Below are 20,411 nucleotides of genomic sequence, written 5' to 3'. Positions count from 1 at the left end.
TAATGATATTGCGATACATTAAATTTTAATAAAACTTGAAACTCTTATACTACTCTTAAATTACCCTCCACATTCCCCCAGCTGATCTTAAGGACAATCTCCAAAAACCAGAAGCACCTAACCCCCGAACCCTCTCACCAGATCTGGAAACTCATCCTTTCCTCACACCTGAAGAGATACTGAGGGAGAATCTACTCTCCTAAGGAGAAGAAACATCCATTGGAATGCCTGCTGGCATTCAAATGTGGGTTTCAGTAGCTTATTTCATTGTAGTTCTCTTTTTTAACTCAGCAAAATCAGTTAGACAATAGTGTAGTCTTTAGAGTCTCTGTTAGGGTTTTATACAAAAAAGTGTTTTAGTCTAAATCAATATTTTAGATTGCATTTCAGGGTATAAGATCAGATTAGGGCACAAATAGCTGTTGAGGAAAGTCTCTGTGTTAATTCCCTCCCATCCATCCCAAAGCAGATCTTCATGATTTATAGGCTCTTCAGCCAACCAGGAACAGGGCATTTCTTTGGTAGGATTTTTCTGCTATTTCTTTTTCTTCCAGATATAAGTACTTCTGCAATCACAGTTTGGCTGGGAAACATCATGTCACCAAAGCTGCTGCTCAGGTTACAGCTTCTATCTCTGGGCAAACAGAAAATGTTACCCAAGCAGAGGGAGTGTTCCATGTGCAAGCTGTCTTCAACTTGAATCCCTCATGAAGGAAGTAAAGTAACTGAGAGAGAAGGTGGCAAGACTGGGAAGCATCTGTGAGAATGAGAGGTATATCGATGAAATGGTTCATGAGGCGTCAAAAATTTCCAGCAGTGGGGAAAAAGAGGCTGTGTTGAGGGAAGACAGCTGGACTCAGATTACAGAACCCTGCAAGATTGGTACTGTGACTCTACCCACCCTTGAACTGAAAAACCTGTATGCAGCCCTAGAAGTAGAGGAGATGAGAGCATCCCAGGGAGAAGTAGGACCAAAGCTTGAAATCTCAAAAATTATTGGATCCATGACCACTAGGTGGTGTAAGGTAGTGATGGATGGCAATTCCCTTCTAAGGGGTATAGAAGCGTCCATCTGCAGCCCAGACATGATGTCCCGGGAGGTATGCTGTCTGCCTGGTGCCAAAATCCAAGATGCTGAAATTCATCTAGCCTGATGACTTTTATCTGATGCTGTTCATCCACATTGGCACTAATGATACTGCCAGGAGCAAACGTATCAAAAGTGAGTTTGTGGCTCTAGGAAAGAAGGTGAAGCAGTCAGGTGCGCAAGTGGTATTCTCATCCATCCTCCCTGTCGAGGGTATAGGCCAGGGCAGAGAAGCTCGAATTCTGGAGATGAATGCATGGCTACGTGGATGGTGTTGTCAAGAGTGTTTTGGCTTCCGGGAAGGGGAAAAGTGACTTTAGCAGCAGGCTGGCTAATCTACTAAACAGGATTTAAACTAGAAGTGATGGGGCAGGGTGATCAAAGCCCCCGGGTGAGTATAAGCCTTCAGGTATGTAAATCAATGAATACCTCTACACGGATGGGAAAAGAGGGCAATGTCTGGAAAGCAGTATATACTAATGCTTGAATATGGGAAACAAGATTCTGGATCTAGAAGCTGTGATGGAAGAAGATGAGTTGGACATAGTGGCGATTATAAAGACATGGTTCATGGAGAACCATGACTGGGATTTAGTTATAATCTGTTCAAAAAAGGAGGGGGAATAGTGTTATATGTTGATTATATAAAAGCTACACAATTGCAGGATCTACAGGGCAAGGAAGAGGCACTGTGGATCAATTTGGAAAGAGGGAATTTTAAATATATTTACATTGGTGTGATATATAGGCCTCCTTCACAGATGTAAGAAATGGACAGAGATTTAATAGTAGACATTCAAAATATAGCTGAAGAAGGGTAAGTATTACTAATAGGTGATTTTAAAATGCCAGATGTTGATTTTTTTTGGATGGGGGATTATGTCCAAAAATTATTGTCAGGATGGGAACAACTGGAAGAAGTAGGAAAGAAGTGGGCAAAACTGATAGGAGCTATTGTAAGGACAACAAATTATTTTGTAAGGAAAGTAAGTAAAAGTAAGAGGAAAAGAAGGCCGCTTAGGTTCTCAAGAATAGTAGCTGAAAAGTAAGGAAAAAGAAGTTAGCTTTCATAAACTACAAAAGATAGCAGAAAGAGGAAGCAGGCTAAAATATCTGGAAAGGTTAAGAGAGACTGGTCAAGTAGTCAGGAAAGCAAAAATGCAAATGGAAGAAAAAAGTATTGTGCGACTCAAAGGTGAAGGGGAGAAATATGTAGAAGCTGATAAAGATAAGACTGAATTGCTTAACAAATATTTCTGTTCTGTGTTCTCAGCTGAAGTGCTGGGAGCGGGACAACAGAAGGCAAATGCAAATAGGGATGGAGGTGTAGTAGACCCTGATTGATTTTCAGAGGGTTGTGTTCATGATGAGCTAGCTAAAATAAAGGTGGACAAAACAATGGGACCAGATGGTATACATTTGAGGATACTGAAGGGACTTAGGGAAATTCTGGCGGCTCCACTTCTTTCAAACAGTTTTGAGAACTATGCTACAGAGCAAAGGGAAAGTAGGATGAGCAGTCAGGAATCCTTATCTCTCTCTGTTAAATTAATACCTCAAGTCTGCCTCAGGGTTTGATAGCAGTCTTATACACAGGCCGATGGACAGAAGAATAAAAACTTTCCAGCTGATATTCAAAGCTATTTAACATAACATAACATAAATCTTTATTTATATACCGTGAAAGCCTTTCAGATCGATGTGGCTTACAGGAAAAATGACTGAGCTGCAACAATGGAGGAAGGACTGCAAATTGTATAGATCACATAGAGGGAATTTAAGCAAGATTTTATAAGGAGGGAGATACATAAATAGGTAAGGATGTTCATAGTCTTAGAGCAATAATGTGGAATAGAGTGTCAATGGGTTGGGAGTCTTTTCATGGAGAATGTAAGGTGGGTCGTCCTGTGTGGAGAAGAGGAGCATTTTTAGTAGCTCTCTGAAGTGCATGTAAGAGGTTGATGTTCTAACCAGTTGGTTCCAATAAGGGTCTTTGGAGGCTGCTTGGTAAGGGTAGGAGTCTATTGATGAATCTCTTTTGGGTGCATCCTTTGATTGAGGGGAAGGTGAAGAATGATTGAGGTCGAGTGGATCATCCAGGTCTGGTAAATGTAAACTGGTTGGTGAGTTAGTTGGGCAGTACACTGTACAGAGCTTTGTAGAAGAAACATCCAAATTTTAAAAGTACTTGGCTCTCAATTTTCAGACAATTAAGTTTTTGGTACAAAGGTGTGATGTGGTTGAATTTTTTTCAGGTTGAATATGAGCCTCAATGTGTGGTATTTTGGATGAAGCTTAGTTTCTGGAAGTGTTTGAAGAGTCCTGCTAGGTAGATGATGTTGCAGTAATCTAGGATGCTTAGGACTAGTGTTTGGACTAGGAGTATGAAAGGTGCCTGGTCAAAGTATTTTTTGATGGATTTGAGTTTCCAGAGTATGTTGAATCCTTTGCGTTTGACATGGTTGACTTGGGCAGACATGGACAATTGTCTGTCTGGATGCACGTGCAGGATTCTGATTGTGGATGAAATGGGGAAGTTGGTTCATCTTAGGGTTATGGAGTTTATTGAGGAGTTGGTGGCTGTGGCTAAGAAGAATTTTGTTTTCTCAGTGTTCAGTTTTAATTTGAAGTGGGTCATCCAATTTTCTATTGTAGACAGGATGGTGTCTATTCTGTGTATTTATGTGGGCGTCAGGCATGTGACAAGGAGGACGATTGTAATGTTGTCAGCTTAGCTGTAAAGGGAAATGTTTAGACTGCTGAGTTGTTCTAGGGAAGCAAGGTAGACGTTGAAGAGCAAGGGCGACAATGGGGAATCTTGTGGGATGCCTCAGTCACTGGTCCATGCTGCTGCCTTTTTAAATCTCTTGTGGCTGTCCTAATTCTGCCCGCTTAGCTATGTGGGTGCCAGCACTGAATATCAGCTAGGACCCACATTATTTTAACTTTAAAGAAGCCCCAACCCCCACCCGGCCTCTAAGAAGGTTCCTGCTTTCTTCCTCCTCCTTCCCCTCAGTCTATGAGACTCAAAGACCTCCTCCTCTTCCTACTGTGGTTCATGAAGTTTGCTTGTAGTGTATTTTGACTGTGATTTAAAAAAGCTGCATTGAGGAAGGGAGGATAAGAAGGGATGAGGGCAGTGGTAGGGAAGGATAAATATTTAAGAGAGGAAAAAGTGTATAACCACTTTCTGATATATATAATAGTGCTGTCAATCACCATAGAAGTGATGGTTCTCTGCTACTGAGTGAACTGCTTCTCCCTCCACCGTCTCCCACTAATTTGCAGGGGAGTAAATCTCTGAAGTTCCCAGGTATGGTGATGTTATAGAAATGCCAAAGGACAGAATTATGGCACTTTGAGAAATGCAAGAAAATAAGCTAGTTTCCCTTTCACATAGCTGTACCTCACTATGAGCCCTTTTTACAAAGTTGCAGCAAATGCAATGCAGCCCATTCAGTTCCTATGGGCTGCATCGCATTTCCCATGCTGGGACTCCCGACTGCAGTTGTGTAAAAGGGACCCTACGTCTCAACAAGCAATATGCATCCCCTACCATATCATTTATTTTTATTTATTTATTTTTAAAATTTATATACCGTTTTATTCCAAAGCGGATTACAAATAGTTTCATACATAAAATATTATAAAATTCAAAACAAACAGATTCAATCCTTCCATAAAATCAATTTCTCAAAGAAATGCATCTATAAATAATTGTGTTTTCAGCATTTTCCTAAATGAGTTCTGTGACAAACCCAAGTCCATTTCGGGTTTTGTCTATAACAAACCCGAATCCGTCCCGGGTTTTGTCCCAGAAATAGAGAGAAAACACACTGAGCCCAGATGTAGGAGAGCTGATCAGATGGCATGCCAATTGACTACCGCTCAGATAGTGAGATGGAGTCAGAGGAGGCATGGCAGGAAAGGGATAGACCAGAAAGCTGTGCTCAGTTTAAACCTGTTCCTGCCACTGCTAGAAGTTTTATATCTTTTGAGCTGTGCCTGTTAGAACTAGGGCTAGAAAGAATCCTGCCTGTAATCATAGGGAGCAGGCTAGTGTCTGGAAAACCCTTCCCCCACCCAGTCTTAGGGGGCATGGCTTTCCACAGCATAAAATGTCTCTTCAGAACAGGAAGAGGGGAGAGGCAAGCAGGACAGAGGTCAGCTGGAGCTGAGCCAAGCCGAGCCAAGAGGAGAGTAAGTTCCTCTCTCCCCAGCCAGAGGAGGCTGGTGACACAGACTGGCAAATGATCGATGCAGAGGAGCTGTCTTCTCCCTCTGAGATTTGGGAGCAGCAGGAGGAAGAAGCCATGGATATTCAGGAAAGCCGGGAAGGAGTTGAGTCTTGTCCTATAGCTATGGAAATGTAATGAAACACCGGAGTTTTGTTTTCTGCCTACAGTTTTTGAGCTTCCAGTTCAACTGTATTTTGTTGTGAGACAGTTTGGGTTCTCTCCTTAAAACTGAACTGTCCAGCAACATGTGTATGGTTTCCTTGCTTGTTACCAAGCTGGGTAATTACATTGCTCTCTCTCAGCTGTGGGTGGTTACTGCAGCAATGTTTCAGAGGGAAATGTATGTATGATATGTTAAAGTAAAGCCATGTGAAATTCCTGCCTGCTTTATTTCTCAGTCTGCTGGGAGTTTGTTTTTTTGTTTGTTCCTGTTCATTAACTAACCAAGTGCTGTTGAGTGCTCTTTGAATGGACTGTGGGATAAAACATTGCAAGCCTAAAATATATCTGCTCTGGTGAAAGCCCAGAAGCAGGGGATTACTCTTAAACCATTGCTGACAAACTTGAGCACTTTGGATTTTGATGTTTTGTTTTTGTATGATTTCATGGAGTGTATGTTTTTCCTGCAACTGCCAGGCTGAAGCCTGTATTTTGATTTATTGGGCCAGTGGCCAGAATAAAGTGATTATTTTGCCATTTCTGACTTGAACTCATTACCTGCATGCCCTATTAGGCAGTTACCTTGCCAGAATTTATATTAGTAGCAAGGGACACCCTGGGTCATAGGTTTTGTCATGTTCCCATGGGCTCGCTGTGCATTTCAGGAGCATGGGTATGACAGCTCTTATCTCTACATTTTTGGATTTGACCAACCAGGCTATTCCACAACTTAACCCCTGCACATGTAAAAGTCATGGCATCCATTTCTTCATATTTAGAATTAGCCTTCGTTTTCAGCAATGCTGAACTTTCAGAGCACAATGATCTTAATGGTCGATACTCAGACATGAAACCTTTAAAAAATTCAGGGATTGTACCATATATAAATTGGTGACATATGAGCAGCCAAGGTATATAAAAATAGATTTAGGTACCAATATTTCAGTAGATGTCAGGAGTTTTTATCTTTTATTTTCCTTTCACAGGGCTTCTATAATTTTCTTAGCTCTCCCAACGTGGTAGCTCATCTGAATCTGTCTGGGACAGACTGTGGTTTGGATGCAGTAAGTAAGGCAGTTTTATTTATAACAGACATTCTGTGTGACTTCCTGTGCTTCCTGTGCAAGCACTTCCTGTGCTTGCAGGCCGGGTATTCTGTGGGTTAGTCTTTGTCTTTATCTTACTTCCTGTTGGATGTGTTGTAGTTCTCTTTAAAATGCTCTAATCTGGTACAGGTGAAATTTAAGTGTTTAAATTAAATCTCACAGCTCTAAATAGAAATAATATTACAGAGAGGTAAGAGATCTAAGTCCCCTGCATTTATGGAAATGCAACAAACATGAATGGGTGAGCAGATTGTTGAGTATGTTGAGATTGTCATGACTTCTGTTTTTTATGAGACACCTTTTGAACAGTTAAATAAAACTACTTTCTAAGCGGCTACCTCTTGTCGCACACCCGGTATTGGCTGGTCAAAATGACTACCGGGTGCTGCGCACAAACATAGTCCTGGACGTGCCTTCGCGAATTGAAAAGCCCTGCTGGTGGTGATAATGTCAGGAAACACAAAAAATGATCAGGATACCTGAGCTTTTAAAGATAGCAATACTTTGTTTAACCACAGCGTGGTAATACAGTCACTGTGTTAATGTCCAAATGAAAAGTAAAAAAAAACAACACAAAAGGGAAGCTCAGAAGTCCCTCTGGTATAATAGCCAAACATGAGCAGCCCTTTCCTCAGGGTAGGTAGTCCTTGTTATTGAAACTTAAAGTCAGTCTATTGCAGTCAGCACACTGTGTTAGCCTGAGTTTACTACAGGCTTCTCCCCCTTGTAAACCAGACAAGCTGGCAGGGGTGGGGAGTTGTTGAATCCACTTAATTAACTTGCCAGAAAATGGCCCCTCTATCCCAACCTAGGATCTTTGTGGATTCAGACCCCACAACTCCCACTGGAAAACAATCAATAGCTAACTTGTCCTTATCATCAAAGAAAAAACAAAAAACAAAAACACAAAACAGAGTTCACAGTCCTTCTAGGAATAGAAGAATTTCTTTAGGGTGAGTCTAAACAAAAATGCTCACACACACACAGTCCCAGCCAGCACAAGTTCCAGGTGCTTCAAAACACCAATCGGTTTTGTCAGGGAAAAACAAACACAAAAGTAAAACAACTTAACTTTCTTCCATGCAGTCTTCTCCAGGCTCACAGGTAAAATCCATTGCTTCCTCAGGCAGGTTTGTCAGAGGAAAATCACTCAGGTCCTTCATTTCAATCTCATTCCCTTGCTGAGCCGCGGGAGCAGCACCTGGCCATGAGTCTCCTTCCAAGGTTGGATCCAGACTGAATCTTCCCAGCTTGGACTGCTGGTTATGACCAGACCTGAGAAAGCCATGCCCTATCCTGAAAGGGGAATGGGTTGGCTTTTGCTGAGCCTTCTGGTGTTGCTCAATTAGTCTCAGCAGCTGAGTGCTCGATTGATTAAGAGACTGCCTACCAAAGTGCTTTTTACCAGGGACTGCTTTAGGTTCAGGGAAGTTATCAAACTCATCCTGCTTCCCCTCCCCCCAGGGCTCCTGTTCTTGGGCACTCTCATCAGAGCTAGAATCCTGTTCTCCACTGTTAGAACTGCTGCCACATTGATCAGCCCTTTTAAAGATTAGGGGTTTTTGTATTCTCACAGGCACAAACCTGACCTCAGTATCGGGTTTGTGACATACCCCCACCTTTGGTTGTTGGCTGTCCTTGTGCTTTAATGGGGACTCAGGGTTCTCCTGTATTCTCGATAAACTATCCACATTTGTACTTAGCCTCCCTGGTCGATGCACAACCCTAAATCGAAAGGTTTGAAGGGCCAAATACCATCGGGTGAGGCGAGCGTTATTATTCCTCATAGTGTTAAGCCACTTCAACGCTGCGTGATCCGTCACCAAAGTGAATTCACGTTCTTGCAAATAATGCTCAAGGGTTTGCATCGCCCACCGGGCAGCCAAGCATTCTAGCTCCACTGTGGCATAGTTCCTCTCGTTGGGGTGTAGCTTCCGGCTTAAATATAATACCGGATGTTCCATCCCTTGCACTTCCTGACTAAGTACTGCCCCTAATCCTGTCCCAGAGGCATCCGTCTGCAGGATTAGAGGTTTCGTAAAGTCCATGGCCTTAAGCACTGGGTTCGTGCATAAGGCCTTTTTGAGGTCCTCCACTGCAGCCCTACCCGTAGCCTCCCACCAGAGGGTATCCGGACTATTCTTTTTTAACATATCCGTGAGGGCCGAAGCCCTGGTGGCAAATGGCGGGTATAAACCGTCGGTAGTACCCGACTAGTCCTAGGAACCCTCGGAGTTGCTTTTTAGTGTTTGGCAAAGGGTAGTCCTTTATACATCGTACTTTGTCAACCAGGGGCTTAACCTGACCTCTCCCTACGACATACCCCCAGGTACTTAACTTCCCTCTGTCCCAAATAGCATTTTTTTGGGTTAATCGTGAATCCCGTCTTCCTCAACGATTCCAAAACAGCCTTTACCTGTTCCAGGTGCTGTGGCCAACTTTGAGAGTATATTACAATATCATCTAAGTAGGCCTCAGCATATTGGTGATGCCCCCTTAGCACCTCTGTGATTCCTCTTTGGCAAGTAGCCGCGGCACCATGAAGTCCAAACGGCATACGTTTGAATTGATATAAACCATGAGGGGTACTGAAGGCTGTCTTAGGTTTGGCATTAGATGCAAGAGGGATCTGCCAATAGCCTTTGGTTAGATCTAGGGTAGAGAGATATTGAGCTTGCCCCAATCAGTCCACTAATTCATCTACCCGCGGCATAGGGAAGGCATCAAACTGTGAAATTTCATTGAGCTGTCTAAAGTCTATGCAAAACCTGGGGGTACCATCAGCCTTGGGTACTATAATGATAGGGCTACACCAAGGGCTTTGTGATGGTTCGATCACCCCCAAGGCCAGCATTTCGTCCACCAGTTTTTGCACTAAGTCCTTCTTCCCTTCGGATAATCTCTAAGGCTTCACCCTTACTATCTTGCCCGGGGTAGTGATTATCTCATGTTTGACTAACTCGGTACGCTCAGGTATGGGGGAAAACACATCTTGGAACTTCTGGACTAGGGCTTTCAACTGGTCTGCCTGCCTATCTGTCAGATCGGTCCCTATGTTGACACCCTCCGATTGGTCTAGGTCTGCTATTTGGGGTCCTAAGTCATCGTCCTGATTTTGTTCAACCATCAGGGCCACAGTCTCTCTGTCCCGCCAGGGCTTTAAGAGGTTGATATGGTATGTCTAGATCCTGTTTTTTTCATCCCGGACCCGATAATCCACTTGATTTACTTTCTCCACAATAGTGGCTGGTCCTTTCCACTCGGCCAGAAACTTATGTGGATCCGAGGGTACCAAAATCAACACTCTATCACCCACTTTTAAGTGACGGGTTTTGGATTTCCTGTCATAATAAAACTTCTGCCTTTGTTGACCCCATTCTAAGTTACCCTTACCTATCTGGGCCACCCGCGTTAGCCGTTTCCTCAACTGGTCTAAGTATGAAATAACATTGGCTTCTGCCCCTTCTGGTGCCCCCCACTGATCCTTTACAATGTCCAGTATACCTCGGGGAGTTCTACCATACAACATCTCAAAGGGGCTTACCCCGAGAGAGTCTTGGACCTTTTCCCTGGCTGTGAACAGCACCAAGGGGACGAAAAGATCCCAATCTTTCCTCTCCTGTCCTAAGGTCTTCTTTAGCATTTGTTTGAGTGTTTGGTTAAAACGTTCAACCATTCCGTTGGCCTGGGGATGGTAGGCCGATGTCTTTATATGACGGATACCAAACCCTTGCCAAAAACTTTCCATCTCCTTTGAGAGGAAATTACTACCCTGATCCGTCAAGACCTCTCTTGGAAACCCTACTGTACAAAACAGTCCTATTAACTCCCTCATAATGGCAGGCGAAGAAGTCTTCCGCAACGGGAAAGCCCACGGATATCTGGTGGCCACATCCATGACCACCAGGATAAAACCATGTCCCCGTGGAGTTTTCTCCAGCGGGCCTACTATGTCCATTGCCAACCTGGCTAACGGTTCCTCCACCTTGGGAATGGGAATGAGCAGGGCCCGGGCAGGTCTACTTAAGGACAGTTTTTGGCAGACGGGGCAGGATTTGCAAAATTTGGTCACATCCTGGGACACCCCCGGCCAAAAAAATCTCCTTAAAATCCATTGCTTCCTCAGGCAGGTTTATCAGAGGAAAATCACTCAGGTCCTTCATTTCAATCTCATTCCCTTGCTGAGCCACAGGAGCAGCACCTGGCCATGAGTCTCCTTCCAAGGTTGGATCCAGACTGAATCTTCCCAGCTTGGACTGCTGGTTATGACCAGACCTGAGAAAGCCATGCCCTATCCTGAAAGGGGAATGGGTTGGCTTTTGCTGAGCCTTCTGGTGTTGCTCAATTAGTCTCAGCAGCTGAGTGCTAGATTGATTAAGAGACTGCCTACCAAAGTGCTTTTTACCAGGGACTGCTTTAGGTTCAGGGAAGTTATCAAACTCATCCTGCTTCCCCTCCCCCCAGGGCTCCTGTTCTTGGGCACTCTCATCAGGGCTAGAATCCTGTTCTCCACTGTTAGAACTGCTGCCACATTGATCAGCCCTTTTAAAGATTAGAGGTTTTTGTATTCTCACAGGCACAAACCTGACCTCAGTATCGGGTTTGTGACACTCTTCGTGTTAATGGTTTGATTGTAATTTCTTTTTAGTTTATTTCAATTGTAAAATCCTTTCAGTGCTGCTCTGAAAACCATCAACTGTGTCATTAGTGGGAGGGATCCTACTGCTATGGCAGTCTTGAGAGTATGTTCAACTACAGCCTTCAGCCAATTTCTGCATTATGTATCTGTTGATTGGCTGTATACTTTTCCATTTTTCTAAGGTGCAGTTTATAATAAAACACATTAAAATAGGGAGCAAGGGAAGAAATAAATACAGTACAACAAATATATACTTGAAGACTGGTTGCAATCAATTGTGTAGAGCAGTCAGTTTTTCAAGGTACCCACAATGAATGTGCATGAGATAAAGTTCCATGCTTTACCTTCATTATATGCAAATGTATCCTGAAAAGCTGACTGGCAAGGTGTGTCCCAAGGGTTGAGAACACTAGTGTAGGGGAAGACAGAGGGGTAGTGAATGGTAGCCTTTACTGAAGCCACATCAAGAGCTGGCATGAGCCCCACTAGGGAATATAAAAAGGAGTGTCAATAGCCTCTAATGCATTTGGAGAGCATTGGTTTGTTCCAAAGACTAGGATAAAAATATATTTTCTGACCTTAAGTGAAAGGGCCTTGAGTTCCACAGCAAAGGGTTCTCTATATGTGCTATCGTACACCAGAAAACACCGATTTCCTGATTCTATAAACAGCGTCTTAAGTTAGGTGCCCTAATGTCATCTAACTTAAATGGTAAAAGCCATAAAAAGACGATTAAAATCATTAAAAAAAAAAGTAGGTGCCAGTACAAAATGGCACCTTCATCGCAGCTGCAGAGGCACTTTACAACACTTAACCCCACTGTAGGTATGGCTACTGGAAGAGGCATTGGGCAACATAAAATGCCTCCATAACCGCAATTCATGTGAAAGGTAAACGCTGGAAATGTAGGCCTATAAAACCCTGACCTACATTTCTGGTGCTTACCTTTCACGAAGCCATGATTCTATAAATGGCACCATTGCGTGACTGATATGCAATCGGCAGCCATTTTTTAAGCAGACAATGACGCCATTTATAGAATCTCTCCCTGAGTGAAATGCTTCTCCCTCCACCATCTCACATTGATTTGCAGGTGAGTAATCTCTGAAGTTCCCAGATACGGTGATGCTATAGGTAAAAGTGGTATGATGAGTGGCCTCTGGCTGTAAGAGAGAAAGAAGAGCTAATAAATAAGCTATATTTTTGGTAGGCTCATGCAGCACTCACCTTTTCCATTTTGAGACAGAGATCTAAGACAAAGAACATGTCAGAAATGTGTTATAAATTTTGCACTGAACAGAGGAACGAACGGAGTTTAGCAATATTATAGAATAAGATCTGTCAGGATTTTTCAAGGGAATGAGTATGAGAGGAGGTGTGGAAAATGCTTTTGCATCACATCTCATCCTTTCAGGGAGGAAATGCTGATGTCAGCCCTGATCTCAGCTCTGATGAATGTGGCTGTCTTGCATATGATGATGTGATTGGCTGACCCCTCCTCCATGACCCCATGCTTTGTTTCTACCACAGTGGTGCTGTTGTCCCAGCTTTACTACAATTCCCTTTGAAACATCTGACCAGTGAAGATGTTATGCCTTGGATAACATGGGTGTAGTGCAGACATTTCTCTCTAGAAGAGTACCGTATTTTCACGTAGATAACGCGCACCCATGTAAAACGCGCACACGGGTATAGCGTGCGGGAAACTGAAATATATGTAAAAAATTTTTGAATACCGCGCACACCCTTATATCGCGCATGCTGCCTGACTCTCCCGTCACCGCCCGACTCTCCTTTCGCCCGCCCCGACTCTCCTCTGGAGACCCCGACTCTCCTTTCGCCCGCCCCGACTCTCCTCTCCCCCTTGAAGTCCTGTCCCCACCCTGAAAGCCTGATGCCTCCCCCGACGTCCGATTCACCCCCCCCCCGCAGGACCGCTCGCACCCCCACCCCGAAGGACCGCTCGCACGCACCCGCACCCCCACCCCAAAGGACTGCTCGCACGCACTCCCACCCGTACCCGCACCCCCACCCTGAAGGACCGCTCACACCCCTACAGCCTCCCAACCCCCCCCATCATGTAGAAGCTCCTACCGGTGTCCTGCTGCTTCCTCTTGGCAGTCCCGGCCCTTCTGTGAGCCCTACGCCTGCGCTGCTTCCTCTTCCGGCGGTCCCGCCCTTTCTCTGACGTCAAGCCCTCTTGCCCCGCCGACTCCCCGACTCCCCGACACGATCGGGGCAAGAGGGAGCTCAAGCCCTCTTGCCCCAGCCAACCGCGGCACCCCCAACACGATCGGGGCAAGAGGGAGCTCAAGCTCTCTTGCCCCCCTGACTCCCCAACTCCCCGACAATATCGGGCCAGGAGGGAGCCCAAGTCCTCCTGGCCCTGGCGACCCCCCCCCCGCTAGTTGTTTGGGCCAGGAGGGAGCCCAAACCCTCCTGGCCACGGCGACCCCCTACCCACACCCCGCACTACATTACGGGCAGGAGGGATCCCAGGCCCTCCTGCCCTTGACGCAAACCCCCCTCCCCCCAACGACCGCCCCCCCCCCAAGAACCTCCGACCGCCCCCCCAGCCGACCTGCGACCCCCCTGGCCGACCCCCACGACACCCCCACCCCCCTTCCCCGTACCTTTGTGTAGTTGGCCGGACAGACGGGAGCCAAACCTGCCTGTCCGGCAGCCAATGACGGAATGAGGCCGGATTGGCCCATCCGTCCCAAAGCTCCGCCTACTGGTGGGGCGTAAGGCGCCTGGGCCAATCAGAATAGGCCCGGGAGCCTTAGGTCCCTCCTGGGGGCGGGGCCTTGGGCACATGGTCGGGTTGGGCCCATGTGCCTCAGGCCCCGCGCATTATATGCGTATAAATACGGTACTTGTATTTGTTTATTCTTTGCTGCATCAAATACTTGTTACTGATAGCTGCTTGCATAGTCTGTTCTAGAGCTGCATGGGTGCTGTGCCCTCACATGTAAAGATGGCAGCATAGTCCTCACTAGTGATTCATCAGATGAGCTTTATTGAGGTTTCAGAGCAGTGCTTGGAGTTTCTAAAATAAATGAAAAGCTCTATGTAATGCTTTCTGTGCGTTTAATCTTGTCTGTATATAGATCAGAGCTGGGCAAACTATGACCTGTGGGTTGCACATTGTGGGACAGGATCCTGGCTAGGCCTAGTTGCTCCTCTGAATCCCTGTCCCAGAGTTTGAATAAAGGTAGTAGAACACAGCTTTCAGTGCCTCCCACAAATAGCACACTGAGATTCCCTTGTTGAATAAAGCAAAACACTTTAATAGCAGACAAAACTCCAAAACACACTGGTAAGTATGGCACGAGTAAAACACAAAAAGGCTACTATTAATCCAATTACTTCCTACTGGAAAATCAAAATAGTTCCAACTCAGAATAAGCAGTGCTCTAGACACAGTCCAGTCTTTAAAACCAAAAGTCCAAAACTTTTCCTTCTGGCCCCACTCTTGGGCCTATCAAAACAGTGCAATAAACAAGCACTTTTCCTGTGGAAAAAAACCCATACTCACTGGCTCTGGCTGTGGCCCTGTTGGGTAGAGCCAAATCCCCAACAGGCTGGGATGAGATAGGGCCTGTATACCACAGGTGTTGCCCCCCCTCCCAAAAGACAGGTTCTGGTTTTAATTCCTCACCCCCAAAGCCAATTCAGAGCAGCACACAACTTGCTCCAAAGAATAAACCAAAATTGCAACACACTAGCAGGTTTTAAAACAAAACTCCAAAATGCAAACTCCAGTGAAAAATATCTGCTTGGCTTAACAGTCTACTCACAGTCCATCTGATGGTCTCCACAAAGCATAGTCCTCTTGGAACTTCATGTCTTAATACTCTGGCTGGGCTTCTGTGACAGGTAAAACATAGTCCTCTTGGAACTTCATGTCATAATACTCTGGCTGGGCTTCTGTGACTGGCTTTCAGCAAGCTCCTCCATTTCCCAGTCAACAGGACCTGCGGGGGAACTGCCTTGTGCTGGCTTCCTTCCTAGCCTCCGTTCATCTGCTTCCCCTCCCCCCTCTCTCTGACGAGGAAAGCTCAGTAAATGAAAACCTCGGCATCCAGCCACGCCCCTCATAACAGGGACAGGCAAGATCTTAAAGGACCCTGCACTCTCAATGTCAGCTTTAGCTCTAGACACTCTTAAAGAGACGGGCTCCTTTCTAAAGCTCTGCCCAGAATCTCTAAACTGTTCAGGATGTTTCCTAGACCTGATAACAGGGTTTTTAAAAGGGTTTACAGGGACTTCCTCCCTGTTTCTGATAGGACTAGCAGGATTCCTGTCATAACGTGGCCTGCTGGCGCTTTTAATCCAAGCTCATCCCATAACAGTAAGAGCAGTATTAGGCAGATTGATTAAGCAGTTAAGATCTCTCTGCAGCCCTGTGGACCTACAGCTCCCGATCCTTCTTGGCCACTGCTTCTACCATGTAACGGGGCCCTCTGTGCATCCTTCAGGCCAAAGATTTGCCCACCCTTGTTATAGTTACTTATACATATTTGTTATATGATTCTTGATTTTCTTTTCCAAGTGTTTTGGAGCCATAGCCTCTGGATGCTGCTCAAACCTGGCTTATCTGAATGTTTCTAAAAACATCTTTACACACAAGTAAGTCAAAGACATTTTAATTTTGCTGTTATCGCTGTTCATGCTTTATTGCTGACCCAGTGGGGCAGTGCAAGCTGTATTAGCACTGGGAAGATAGCACCACTTGCTAGATGCTTCCTCTCCTAAGATCTTGTCTCGTCATATCCAATTTGTCAGTATGATAACATGTTCCAAGATGAACATTAAATGAAATCTGTCTACTGTCTACTGAAGACAACATAGCCAGGTCATCAGATGAATTGAAACCCTTTACCACGGACACACTCTTGTCTTCTGAGCCAAGTTAGTTATGTCCAGGTTGTAACAAAACAATAATAATTTGAGATACTGTGAAATATATACTTTTTTTCAGGAAGACCAAAGATGTTCCTCCTGCAATTAAGCAGTTCTTCAGCCAGTCTTCTGCTCTCACGTATGTAAGCTTGGCAGGGACTAAACTGCCACCAGAGGCCTTGAGGTAAGGCACATGAAAATAATAACTATTTTGAACTGAACTAATAAAAAAGAAATTTTGGCCAATAAGGGCCTGATATTCAGCAGGCTGCAGTGAGAATTTTAGTCACTGCCAACAGAGTTATTTCTGGATATTAAAAAATGAGCCTTCTCTGGACTTTCGCTTTGAATATCTAGTTATTTTAGAGCCAGCTAACACATAGCTGCTTAAGTCAATATTCAACACTTAAGCTTACATAAAGAGAAGGCAAATTTTTATGCAGTCCCAGCTAAACCTGTCTGGTTAAGGGCTGAATCTTAGCACTTAAGCAGCCAAGTGCTGACCCCGCTCCATAACACCTCCAACATATCTAGCTTTGAGTTAGGTGCTCACTGCGAATTTCAACAGCCCTTAATTGGTTAAGTGCTACTATCAAATGATCTAATTGATTGGTGGACAGCTTTGAATTCACTTTGATAACATTTATGTTCAATAGGTGTAGTGTTGGTAGAGGACTTTGATTGAACCAGTGTAAGAAAAATCTGAAGGTTACGATGTACGTAAATTTTTGAAACCACATAGATAGAGTAGTATTATGGCACAGGCAAACTAGGTAACTGCCAAGGGCCCAGGGGGCTGATATTCAGAGTGATTTAAGCAGGCTAGAGAGGCTCTGGCCCACTTAAATCACCTGTAGCTGCCCAATTGCTGATATTCAATGGTACTAAGCTGGGCAGTGAATATCAGCTCTGATTTACCCTAGAAAGTGGGCTGGTCAGGAGTGGGTCAGGGAGGAGTGCTGGGGAGGAGTTGGGACTTATGTGGGTGCCAGTGATGTTCAGCTGAGGGCCACAAAAAGTGGGTGAATTTAGGGTAGCTCAAAATATCTGCCAGTATCGGACCTGAATGTGCATAAGCTATTTTTTTGTTCCAAAAGAAAAAAAAATCTTGAGTCACCTCCTGCCCCCCACCATAAAATTCTCCTCCAACCCGCGGCAATACCTCCCCCCAGACACACCTACCTGCCTATGTCTAGGTAAGCCCCCCCCCCCCGGGCCTACCTGGTGGTCCAGTGGGGGGCAGGAGTGCGGCTCCTCACTTCTTACCCTTACCAATGCCTCTGTAAAATGATGCCAAATCTCTTCTGGGAGGTCTGGGGGCATGGCAGAGAGAGACTTCGCTGCAGACTGGGGGAAGCAGCAGGTTGGGATTGGAATTGGGAGTTCTGAGGTTCTTCTTTTTTTATTACAAAAAAAAGTTATGTGGTCCCAGTCTGATATTCATCTGGGGTTGCATAAATCTGAGCCACCCAGAATTATGCCTGATATTCAGTGTCAGTGCCCAGACATGGTCCAGCACTGAATATCAGGGCACAAGTAAGCTGGCGATGATCAGCATTAAAAAAGCACTGACTGCCAACAACTGAATATCAGGGGGCAAATATTTAAGAGAGACCTCTGAGTTGCTTTAATTCACTGGATCCCAAGGCAGAGTTTTGCCCTGATAAATCAGCTGCTAGATGAAGTGTAAGGTGAAGACCTGAGTCCCTGCTATCTGCAGAGGTCCATCTATTCTCCTATTCCCTGGGAATTGTTCACCAGATAGAAGGAGGAGTTGACGAACTTGCCCAGTGATTCTTCCAGTTTGCTAGAGCCCATTTGTAAGAGCTTGAAAAGGATTAACCCTGCCCTACATGCAAGACCTTTTTATAATATTATCAACTCCTGAAGAGTCTTGCAGTGCTAGTTTCCCCCTTCCTACACACCCTTGGGAAATATGTCTTTTTCATTGCTGAAAATACACTAAAAGAGAAGCAACAACCTCTGCACCAAACCAAGGAAAGTCCAGACCATAAAACCATAAGATATGCTTTAACGGCCATATAAAGTGGAACATGAAACTGGACCCAACAAGGATTGTGTTTCGGCTGTAGATGTATCAGAAGTACTAAAAATAAAAGTCAAAATAAATAGAAATAAATAATAATCATCAATGAGGACTTAAATGTTAAAATGACACAATTAAAGGACCAAGGAGTAAACATAAATATATAAAAATTACATAATCAGAGGAAAAGAAAGCATGTACATATTGCATCATAAGTGATACGTAGCATCAAAATGATACAACCTATACAAATTAAAATCTACAAGAAAAACATACCTCAAATGAATCCACTCAAAGATGGCCAAAATGTAAAAAGGAGCCTATAAAAATAAATAAAAGAAGTGCTCATGATAAAATAATCATAAAAGCATTTGATACAAAAGAAACGCTGAAACATCTTTGAGGTGACAAAACAGTGCAATACATAAGAGAAAGCAATCCTAAGTGACAAATAAGCTGCAAATAATAATCTCAAAAAAGATTTATGTGACAACCTGGCTGCTACGTATACAAGTCTTTTCTAGACAGCTCCAGGCTTTGGGACTATCAGCACTATTGAGACCCACCATGCAAATATAATCAGTAGGCTAAAAATGAAGTGATCTAAATATGAAACTCAACACCCCCAGCAAACAGGTTCACTGCTGTTATGTAAATGAACAACGATAAGCCTTTCATCCTTGCTTAAATATAATACAAAGGGCTCCTTTTACAAAGGTGCGCTAGCGTTTTTAGCGCATGCACTGTTTTAGCGTGCGCTACCTAAAACTACCGCTTGCTCAAGAGGAGGCAGTAGCGGCTAGCACGCATGGCATATTATTGCACGCTATTCCATGTGTTAAGGCCTAATGCACCTTTGTAAAAGGAGCCCAAAGTGTGTGAATGAAGTATGAATGATGTGATATGTGGTGTGAAGATCTAACTGGCATACCGTGATTTTTTTTTTTTTAAGTGGGATAAAAATATTTAATTGATAAGCCTGCCGATGTGCTCACCTTCTAAGTACCAATATTTTATCATTCTCTCAGTAAATCTAGCTGCTAAGCACCAATATCTGTCTTATTCCCTCTGTAATTCTTTCACTTGAGCACTGTGTATTGATAGGGTTGCCAAATTTCCTCTATATAAAAAAGAGAATTGGTCCCGCCCTGTTATGCCCCCGCCCCCGCCCCACCCCCACAGGAACCTCACAGAGCTCGGGACCACATTTGCGCATGTGTTGACATTGATGTAATGATGTCATGCACATTTACATGACGTCATTATGTTCATGTCTGCCAATATGAAAAGGTGTGTAATTAAATGATAAACTATGCTCTTTGGCCAGATTCACTAAACTTACCGATCCTGTAATGATTGTCGCTAAAGCAGTTTGATCAGTTAAGCGATAGATTGGATCGCATTCCCAGATGCACAAATCTGCCCACCGTGTGTTTTCCGATTTGATCCGACCCACGCAAATTAGTAAAACCCCATGCAAAATAGCCAAGCAACTGATGCACAAATCACTTGGCTATCTAGCATCGAGTTTTACTAATCCTAAAACCTGATTGCTCTAGACCTATCGGTAACAAGGGGAAGGAGCCTTAGGGATTCAGAGGGAGTCTAAGGGAGTCCCTGATTGGCTCAGGTGCCCTAGACCCCTCCCAAGACGCCTCCTATAGATGCGATGAAGATGCTGTTTTTCTAGGAGCCAGTAGAACTTTTAAACAATATTTAATCATTTTAAATATCTTTTATCACTTAAGTTAGGTGCCTAACTTAAAGCACTGTTTATAGAATATAGACCTATGTGAATAGCAGTGTTGTTGTTTAAGAATAAGGTGGTACAAATAATGAAGGGTAACAATAACACATTATTTTAAAGAGACAGAAATCAAGTGACTAAAAAAAACAGAGTTACATATCAAGTTTTTCAAAAACTGCAGCATAATCCCTTCATTCAGACTTGTATGGAAATTGCTCCATCTTAAATAAGTGCTGATAATGTATGATTTAAAGCTTGTTTGTACTTCTGAATTAATTCAATTTGTGCTCTATCCCTATTATAACAGGGATGATTAACGATGTTGTCTTGACATGTCTATGTTATATGTTATATGTGAGAATCGGAGAGAAACAAGATTCTATGTATGTGATATGGAAACCGCATAGTTGTATGCGGTATATAAATTTTTAAATAAATAAATAAGAGATTGTTAAACAAAACTAAATCAGCTGCATACCTTCA

At 44.0% G+C, this 20,411-nt stretch overlaps 1 protein-coding gene across 1 annotated transcript in view; it reads left to right on the top strand.

Annotated features, from left to right (window-relative positions):
- Positions 1–20,411, top strand: part of CARMIL2 (capping protein regulator and myosin 1 linker 2) — a 582,193-nt gene that overhangs the window by 23,540 nt on the left and 538,242 nt on the right. Inside the window, exons 3-5 of the mRNA XM_033941489.1 lie at positions 6,471–6,548; positions 15,785–15,861; positions 16,214–16,318. Coding sequence (XP_033797380.1) covers positions 6,471–6,548; positions 15,785–15,861; positions 16,214–16,318 — 260 coding nt within the window. The remainder of the gene's footprint in view (positions 1–6,470; positions 6,549–15,784; positions 15,862–16,213; positions 16,319–20,411) is intronic.

The sequence above is a fragment of the Geotrypetes seraphini genome, chromosome 4 (assembly GCF_902459505.1).
Source record: "Geotrypetes seraphini chromosome 4, aGeoSer1.1, whole genome shotgun sequence".
Lineage (NCBI taxonomy): Eukaryota > Metazoa > Chordata > Amphibia > Gymnophiona > Dermophiidae > Geotrypetes > Geotrypetes seraphini.
The sequence above is the reverse complement of the archived record's forward strand: the minus strand, read 5'-3'. Positions and strand labels throughout refer to the sequence as shown.